Here is a 10426-nt window from a genome sequence, read left to right as displayed (position 1 = left end):
ATCAAATCCACTGGTTACGAGATTATGCTGTATTCTTTTTGTTTAGAGGAAGAGGTGCAGTGTAAGATGATAGATGGGGTAAAAAGCTGTTCTCAGTGTATGAAGCGAGGCTGTTCGTATGATGCTGGTTGGATTCCCGTTTCTTCCTGTAAGTTTCCCCAACTGCTTTCTTTCCTTGCGCACTTTTCCTGATAGCACTTTCTCAGTGTTCTGCATTACTGATGAGCTGGTTTGTCTGAATAGTAGAGAGGTGGAGAAAGAGGAGCGTCTGCTGAAGCATCAACAAGAGTTAGCTGATGCTTAAGCCTGTTTATTGGAATCTTTGAGTTGCTTATTCCGCCTGAAGAAGCAATAACGCTTTCTTCAGGAAAAGGGGATAAAACTGGTAAACGAGAGCCTGGAGGAGGAGGAGTGCGAGCGCGTAGCTGCTGAGATGCAGGCTGTAGTTTCCGCGGAGCCTGTTGTTGCTCCTGAGAGTCCTTCCTCTGGAGGTTTTAACTGGAATTCCGTAGATGTAGGGAATGCAGTGATGGATTAGTTGGGTTTCCTGGAGAGTAAGATTCCCGAGGCTTCTGAGTTTCGGTTCGGGGCGGAGCAATTGTCTTAGATGCTAGCTTTTCTTTTCCAATATTCAGCTACCTTTTTCTAAGCATTTTTAACGTTTTTCTGCAGTTCTCAAGAGTTTTCGCTCGCTGGGTAGCCTTTCCATTTAATGAGATATTCCCTTATGCTATTTGTACTTCTATGCTTGAGAATCTTCTCTATTTTATACTCTAATTCATTATTTTCCACTTCTATTGTATTGTTTGTTAGTATTTCCTGTACTGCTGATTCCAGCAGTAAGATATGGAAAATCAGATATATTCTTATCTTATAAAATAATACTAATTTGTAATTAATTGAGAAGATTTATTATAAGATTTTAAATAGTTCTAACTTCTTATAGTTGAGTTTATTGCTAAGTTTGATTATTTTGATGTTTTTTCGAAGTAGATAAATCTTATCTCTCTTCTGTAGAATTAATTTCTCAATCCTTTTGGAATTTGCATATCATACTATTTATTCCTAAATAAATTATAGTTTTAATCAAAGTTCTTGCTAAACTTTCTTGATCTTCTTAACTCTTTTATCTGCAGCTTCTGCATCTGCTTCTAGTAATACTTCATAATAAGCTATTGAATTGTATTCATAGAGTACAAAGAATAATAATTTCTTTATTATACTTGTATCTGCACTATTATAAGCGAACTGTATAAAGAGCAACAGATTAACCCAGTTATTCTGTTTCTGATTAATATAGTATTAAAGATACTATTTAATAACTTGATTCATTCTTTCTATCTATTCATCTATTTGCAGATGAAATACTATAAACATTCTGTAGTATGTTTCAAGCTGTTTCATAAGCAAAGTTCAAAACTTTAAATTAAACTTTCTATTTCTATTGGAAATTACTTCTTTCAGTATGCTATAATTAGCGATAATTATTCTAAGAAATGCATATGCAAGTTCTTCTGCTATACTGCTTTCCTTGTAAGAGAGAAAGTAAGCATACTTGCTTAGTCTGCAAATCACTACTAGAATGCTATTATATTGCATCTTAGTTAAGAGTTCTCATAAGAAAGATAGCTTAGTAATGAAGTTTAAACTAATGAATTGCTAAACAGTTGTAGATACTGATAAGAAGTATAGTAGTTTATAAAGCTTATATCTTTTTGCTTTATTCTTTTTATAGTTATTGCATTGTTATAGAATGTTTTCAATCCTTTTCTTAAAATCTAGTAAGTTTTAATATCTTTTAATGCATTCATAGATTGCTCTAACTTTCTAATATCTATATACTGATATATTGTATATATCTTTAATATAGTTATTTTATTCGTTTGGAATTATCAATTCTGAATTCTTCTCTAAGGATTCTATTCTGAGAGCAGCATTCAGTTCTCTATATGCATTAATAAGATTTCCTAACTTATCTTGTACAAAGATATTCTATATATCTAAGAAATCTGCATCTTGATAATCTGATCTTCTGCTAAAAGCATTTGCTTATTCGTTTTCTGAGCTTTTGTAATGTATAATCTTGAAATCGAATTGTAAGAGAAATTCTACTTATCTAACTTATTACTTATTCAAAATCTTAATTATTATGAATATAATTAGATTCTTATAATCTAAATAAATTATAATTGAGTATTATATGCTAATAAGATAGTATTGCTATTTCTTAAAAGCTTTTATTATTGCTATAAGTTTCTAATTAGGGATTTTATAGTTAATTTCTAAGTTATTCAACTTCTTTGAGAAGTTGCTTACAATTCTTAAATGCTCTTAATTATCTTGCTAACCAAGTTATTCTCCAAGTATATATTCTAATGCATTAATCTTAACTTTAAAAGATTTATAGAGATCTGCTTTATATAGAACTAGCTCTAAGATAATATGCTTGATAATCTCATTAAAAGCTTCTTATACTTTGAAAGTTCATTTGAAGAGCTGCTTCTTTTTAATAAGATTTATAAGAGAGTATACGATTCAGCTATAGTTCTTAATAAACTGCTTATAGAAATTAATATATCTAAGAAAAGATCTAATATCTCTGATATTCCTGAAAACTAGCTAATTTCTAATAGCTTCTATCTTATCTTTCTATAGCTTGATATATTCTAGCTCAATTATGAATTCGAGATAGTTAATCTTTTGTATATAAAAGTAGCTCTTTGCAAGCTTTATAAAGAGCTTTACATTCTGAAGCATTTGCAATACTATTTCTATATATTTCTTATATTCTTCTAATATTTGAGAGTAAATAAGAATATTATTGAAATAAGCAATAATAAACTAATTCAGATACTTACATAGAATATAATTGATTATTTTCTAAAATAAAGCTGAAATATTCATTAAATCAAAAAGCATAATCAAATATTCGTAGTATTTATAGCATATTCTGAAAGCAGTTTTTCATTCTTTTTCTTTCTTTATTCTAATCAGATTATAAGCTCTTTTTAGATTTAGAACTATAAACTATTATACTTCTTATAATTTATCTTATAATTTCTTAATAAGTAGCAATAAGTATTAGTTCTTAATTATAATATTATTAAATTGCTTATAATTAATATATAGCTTAAGCTTGCTATTTTTCTTAGATATAAATAGAATGAGATATTCTGCTGATAATTATAATGATTATATATATTCTTTCTTAAGATTCTTATTAAGATACTTCCTAAGTATCTCTAGCTATATCTTGTTTAGCTTATAAATAGGGAAGAATTTGAGCTGTTTCTCTTTTTGTAATAGGATCTTGTAGTTATATAAGCTGTATTCTAGCAATCCTATATTCAATTCTCTCTGGAATAGTTTCTTGAACTTATAATATTCTTATAGTATGTTTGCAAGTATTAGTTCTGATTCTTATGCTGTTTCTGCTATCTGAAGGAATAGTAGGTACTATTGAGCATGCTTCTTTTCTAATGGCGTTTTCAAGAGCTTTAAGCGTTCGCTCTAAGCTAAAGCGAGTGCTTAAAAGCTTGGTTTCGAGGTTTTTCCTGTATGGATTCACAATTTACTTTCTGAAGCTTTTTCTTATTGCTTTAGAGCGAACTGATTTGCTGAGGATCTTGCTTCCGTTGTTTTGCTAATCTGTTAGCGCTCTAGCACTATTTAGGTTTGCTTATTATTAAGTTCTTTTCCTTGAACTGCTAGCTCTGCTAACTTGGAAATATGTATGAAGTTATATAAAGCTTCTTTTTCTAAATATTCTTTAATCATTAGCTTCAATTCTGTGCTATTAATTGTAATTATTTCTTTGAGTATAGCTTGTTCTTATGAGATCTGGCTAATAGTTCAATTGATTCGAAGATTGTGCTTCTTGAGCTATGAAAGCTTCATAATCAGCTCATGCTATGCTATATCTGTAATATCAAAAGAAACTCTGATTATATATTCTTGGATTAAGATAGATAGATAATCAGTCTCCTTATTGATTATTCCTTGATTGTATGCAACAGATTGTTTTTTTACAATGCTGAGAGTGTATAAGCATCTTTTTCATCTTTATTATAGTTGTACCTGATTAATGATATATAGGAATATAAAGTTTCTCTAAGCGCTACTATTTAATAGTATGCTATACTTGTATTCTTAAATATATATGCTGAACTTAATATAAGCATAATCTATTCTGAAGGCTTTATATAGAAACTATTCTGATCTGATTATTTGCAATTCCTTTACAAGCGATTCTGTTCTTTTGAATTCATTAAGAACTGTTTGTTCTTCTAAGCTTGTTTCGCTACTTCTTAAGCAAGCTTTTTAGCTTGCTTTTGCCTGTATTATCATTATTTCTAGTTTTTCTTTTATTAATACTAGTTGCAAATCTTATTATTAATATAAATCATACAAAGTATCGTTTTGTACTGCTATCATTTTATTTCCTTATTTATGCATTGTATAAAGCAGTTATCTAATAATTCGATATATACATTATAGTGCTATTTATTAAGAATCTCTCTGAAGCGGAATTTTTATTCTTTAATAGCCTGAAGGATTTGTTCTGATTCTCTAATAGAGAACTATTTGTATTGCATTTTATCTGAGAAATGCATTCTGCAGCTATAATAGGTGCAGGAGATTCAAGCTAGTTTGTGATATAGGTTATGAAGTAAGCTGATTCGAGAATCCTTATCTTTTCATGCCTCAATATTCTGCAAGGAAATGCAGATAAAGAGCTTTTCTAATTTTATCTTATAAATAAGATATTCGATTCATATTGTTTCCTTATTCCACTCAATGCTAAAGAGAAATCTTTCTTTAAACTTGTTAAGCATATTGTTCGTAGAAAGCTTCTGTATGCTGCTAGATTGTTTGCTCTAGCTTAATCCTTCTATTGCTTGAAAAGCATTCTCTGTATTGCTTAGATATTTATATCAGTAGCTAAGAGAGTATTATTTCTTATTCATATTTCTAGTTATAATGCTTAATATAAGTAATAAAGAATATTGAAGAATATTATTGCTAAGTTCTTCTTCCAATGCTTAAATACTTTATTCTATAATATTAGAGCAGTCCGAATTGCTACTCATAAGAATGCTAAGCGTATACTCTTGTTCTGCTATTGCTATTTATTTGCAGCGCTTAGATTTCTAAAGAAACTATTCTGAATCTTTCTTACTCGAGAGATATATTAAGCAGTTATTATTATAATAGAATATTCAGCTGAGATTTTTATAATTAATAAAGTTTGATACTTGCTTCGAAAGAGTATTTTTGCTTAGTTGATTGGATTTCTGTTATTAAGCAATATTTATCTAATATTCTTTCTAAACTAATTGCTATTTATTCTTTCAGAATTAATAGCAATTATATATAATATATTCTTATTTATTGCAGTTATAGCAAGTAATACTATTCTTCTTGCTATACTGCTTATTAGTAGCATCGAGTTTTATAGAATTAGTATATATAGTGCTGCTCTGAATTATATTGCTATATTAATTGCTATTCTTATTTTGAAATTTCTTGCTTGTATTAGCTAGAAACTTTCAAATTTAGCTTTCTTTTTTCTTAAATTTCTTCATTTATCATTCATATAGATAATTATTGATATAAATAGCTTAATTGGAGAATATTGCAAAGTCTTTTAGCTAATTCTGCTTAGAAATCTTATTCTTAATATCATTCTTAAATCCTTTATAATAATATTTTATAAGATTCTTATCTTCCTATAGAAATTATACTAAGAGTTGCTTAAATCTGATTATATAAGCAGAAGCTAATTTAATCTGCTTGAGATTTATAAGCTGCTAAGCTATAATACATTCTTTATTAGAATTATTAAAAGTTTCTTTGAAAGCTTTCTTAAAGCTTTCAAAGAAATTAAACATATTCTTAATACTCTGAGTATATACGTTGGGATTATTCTGATGCTCCAAGTAATTATATAGAGAAGATTTGTACTAAATAAAAGCATTCTTTTCGAAATGAGTTCCTGCAAAGATAACTTTCTCAGATTCCTTAATAAACTAAGCTTCATAGTACAGGAAATACACTCTGCAGTAGATAAGAAATTCATGCAGCATTTTTTAGTTGCTATTATATATAGCAAGCTTATTTATCTTATATACTTTTCCAGCGCTACTAATAGCTATAGAGATAAACTGCGCTTATTAAGCTTGTTAAGCTAGCTGAGCTTGTTGATTAGTAATAATAGCACTCTAAGCCTGCTATTGTTCGCACAGATTCTGAATACGCTGAGTAAGCTGATATACTTAATTAATCAGTTCTTCCTGAGTAGGGGCATGCAAGAATGAAGAGGTTTCTGAAGAAGCTATCGTATTCCATATTGCTCAAAAGGTAATACTGAATCGTTCTTAAATAAGAATTATCAAAATATAATAAGCATTATAGCAATCTGAAGATTCCTAAGTATATGAAGAAGTTTATGCTAACAAAAGCAGTATCAAAGTATTAAGTTCTTGAATACGGAATTATACAAGTTCTAATAAGCAATGCAAGTATTTACTGCTTTTAAAGCTATCAGAGTAAAGAGTAATCTGATACTTAGATTAACAACTGAAGAGCTATATATAAGATTTATTTAATGGGAATGAATATATTCTTATATATTCAGCTCTTCAGTATGGCTTGCTGATGCTTACTGAGGCTCATTGCTGCTCAGTGGTGCTCACTGAAGCTCGGTGAGCACAGGTGAGCTCTTCTGATTGGTTAGCTTGTAACCCTAACCCTGGATTGCATAATCTTTATGAGTTGTCCAATGTTGAGTTATGATACCTGGTTCTTGTTTGTCTGTAACCTGTTTTCGTGACCTGCATGTTGGATGAGTTATAACACATGCTTCTTTTCATTCATTGTTTTTAGCAATGTTTTTAAGAGCTTTGAGCATTCGCTCTAAGCTGAACCGAGCGCTTAAGAGCTTAGTTTCGAGATTTTTTCTTTGTAAGTTCACAATTCACATTCTGAAGCTTTTCCTTATCGCTCCGGAGCGGACTAACTTGTTAAGAGTCTCACTTCCATTGTTTTATTAATCTATTAGCGCTCTAGCATTATTTAGATTCGCTTATCACTAGATTCTTCTCCTTAAACTGCTAGCTTTGCTAACTTAGAAATATATAGGAAATTATATGAAGCTTCTTTTCTTGAATATTCTTCAATTACTAGCTTCAATCCTGCGCTATTAATTATAACTATCTCTCTGGATACAGCTTGTTCCTATAAAATCTAACCAGTAATCCAATCGATTCGAGAATTGTGCTTCTTAAGCTATGAAAGCTCCATAATCAGCTCATGCTATGCTGTATTTATAATATTAAAGAAAGCTCTAATTGTATATTCTTGAATCAAGATAGATAGATAATTAGTCTCCTTATTAATTACTCCTTAGTTATATGCAACAGATTGTTTTTCTACAGTACTAAGAGTATATAAGCATCTCTTTCATCTCTATTATAGTTATATCTGATTAACAATATATAGAGATATAAAGTTTCTCTGAGCGCTACTATTTAATAATACATTATATTTGTATCTTTGAATATATATATCGAACTTAATATAAGCATAATCTATTCTAAAAGCTTTATATAAAAACTATTCTGATCTGATTATCTGTAGTTTCTTTACAAGTAATCCTATTCTTTTGAATTAATCAAGAACTGCTTATTCTTCTAAGCTTGCTTCACTACTTCTTAAGCAAGCTTTTTAGCTTGCTTTTGCTTATATTATCATTATTTCTAGTTTTTCTTCTATTAATACCAATTGCAAACCTTATTGCTAATATAAATCATACAGAATATCATTTTGCATTACTATTATTCTATTTTCTTATTTATGCATTATATAAAGCAATTATCTGATAGCCCGATATACGCATTATAGTATTATCTATTAAGAACTTCTCTGAAGCGGAATTCCTATTCTTCAACAGCCTAAAGAATTTATCCTAATTCTTTAACGAAGAATCATTTATATTGCATCTTATCTAAGAAATGCATTCTGCAGCTATAATAGATATAAAAGATTCAAGCTAGTTCGTAGTATAGATTATGAAGTAAGCTAATCTGAGAATTCTTATCTTCTTATATCTTAATATTTTATAAGAAGATGCAGATGAAAAGCTTCTCTAGTTTTATCCTATAAACAAGATATTCAACTCATATTATTTTCTTATTCCATTCAATACTAAAGGGAAATCTTTCTTTAAGCTTGTTAAGTATATTGTTTATAGGAAGCTTCTGCAAGCTGCTAAATTGTTTGCTTTAGCTTAATTCTTCTATTGCTTAAAAAGCGTTTTCAGTATTATTCAGATATTTATACTAATAACCAAGAAGATACTATTTCTTATTCATATCTCTAATTATAGTGCTTAGCATAAGCAATGAAGAACATTAAAGAATATTATTGCTAAGCTTTTCTTTCAATACTTAGATACTCTGTTCTACAATATCAAAGCAGCTCAAGTTGCTACTCATAAGAATACTAAGTATATACTCTCATTCTGCTATTGCTATTTGTTTGCAGCATCTAGATTTCTAAGAGAACTATTCTGAATCTTCCTTACTCGAGAAATATATTAAGCAGTTATCATCATAGCAGAATATTCAGCTAAAACTTCTATAATTAACAAAGTTCAATACTTGCTCCAAGAGAGTATTTTTGCTTAGTTAATTGGATTTCTATTATTAAGCAACATTTATCTAGTATTCTTTCTGAACTAATTGCTATTTATTCTTCCGAGATTGATAGCAATTATATATAATATATTCTTATTTATTATAATTGTAGCAAATAATGCTATTTCTTTTATTATATTGTTTATTAGTAGCATCGAGTTCTATAGAACTAGTATGTATAGTGCTGCTCTAAGCTGTACTGCTATATCAGCTGCTATTCTTATTTTGGAATTTCTTGTTTATATTAGCTAGAAATCTCTAAGTTTAGCTTCCTTTCTTCTTGAACTTCTTTATTTATTATTCATACAAACAATTATCGATACAGATAGCTTAATTGAAAAACATCGCAAAATTCTCCAGCTAATTCTGCTTGAAGATTTCATTTTTAATATTATTCTTAAGTTCCTTATAATAATATTCCATGAGATTCTTATCTTCTTACGAAAATCTTGCTAAGAGCTGCTTGAATCTAATTATATAAGCAGAAGCTAACTTGGTTTGCTTAAGATCTATAAGCTGCTGAGCTATAATGCATTCTTTATTGGAATTATTAAAGATTTCCTTAAAAGCTTTTTCAAAGCTTTTAAAGAAATCAAATATATCCTTAGTATCCTAGATATGCATATCAGAATTATTCTAATGCTCCAAGTAATTGCATAGAAAAGGCTTGTATTAAATGAGAGCATTCTTTTCGAAATGAATTCCTGCAAGAATAATCTTCTCAGATTCTATAATAAACTGAGTTGCATAGTGCAAGAAATATATCTTGCAATGAATAAGAAATTTATGCAGCATTTTCTAATTGCTATTATATATAGCAAGCTTATTCATCTTATACACCTTCTCAGCACTATTAGTAGCTATAAAGATAAACTGCACTTATTAAGCTTGCTAAGCTAGTTAAGCTTATTAGTTAGCAATAGTAGCGCTTTAAGCTTGCTATTATTTGTATAGATTCTGAATACACTGAATAAGCTAATATATCTAATTAATCAATTCCTCTTAAATAAGAATGCGCAAGAACGAAAGAGTTCTTAAAGAAGCTATCATATTCCGTATTACTCAAGAAGTAATACTGAACCGTTCTTGAATAAGAGTTATCAAAATATAATAAGCACTGCAGCAATCCGAAGATTCCTAAATATACAAAGAAATTTATGCTAGCAAGAGCAGTATCAAAGTATCAAGTTTTTGAATATAGAATCGTACAAATCCTAATAAGCGATGCAAGTATTTACTGCTTTTGGAGCTACTTAGTATATAAAACTGAATACTTAGATTAACAACTGAAGAACTATCTAAAGAGAATCTATCTAATAGTAAGAAATGTAAATCTTTATATACTTAGTTCTTTAGTTTCTTGCTTGCTAGTAATTATCCTAGATTATCACTGATTATATCGGATTACTACTGATTACTGAGCGCTAGTAATTACTAGTAATCGCTCTATTATCTAATTGGTTGGCTTGTAATCCTAACCCTGGATTACGTAATCCTTGTGGATTGTCTGACGTTGAATCATGACACCTGGTTCTTGTTTGCCTGTAACCTGTTCTCGTAACCTGCATGTTGGATGAGTTATAACACTTGCAATCTATATCAAATAGCTTTAAGTTCTGAAGAGTATTTGGATAAAGTGCTAAGGGAGCAGCGACTGAGCAGCGTATATGGTGCAGGTATTGCATTCGGAAGACTTATATCTGGAATGTGATTAAAAAGAGATTTTTTTT

General features: G+C 29.2%; 1 protein-coding gene across 1 annotated transcript; it reads left to right on the top strand.

Annotated features, from left to right (window-relative positions):
* Positions 1-304, top strand: M406DRAFT_219291 (uncharacterized protein; the record flags this gene model as incomplete). Its single annotated transcript, XM_040915540.1, has 2 exons — positions 1-148; positions 207-304. Coding segments are annotated over 2 exons (246 nt in total), but the record flags the coding sequence as incomplete, so codon positions are not given.
* Positions 305-10426: the final 10122 nt, after the last annotated feature.

The sequence above is a fragment of the Cryphonectria parasitica genome (genome assembly GCF_011745365.1).
Source record: "Cryphonectria parasitica EP155 unplaced genomic scaffold M406scaffold_12, whole genome shotgun sequence".
Taxonomy (NCBI): domain Eukaryota; kingdom Fungi; phylum Ascomycota; class Sordariomycetes; order Diaporthales; family Cryphonectriaceae; genus Cryphonectria; species Cryphonectria parasitica.
Note: the sequence above shows the minus strand (reverse complement) of the source record. Positions and strands in the feature narration are given on the sequence as shown.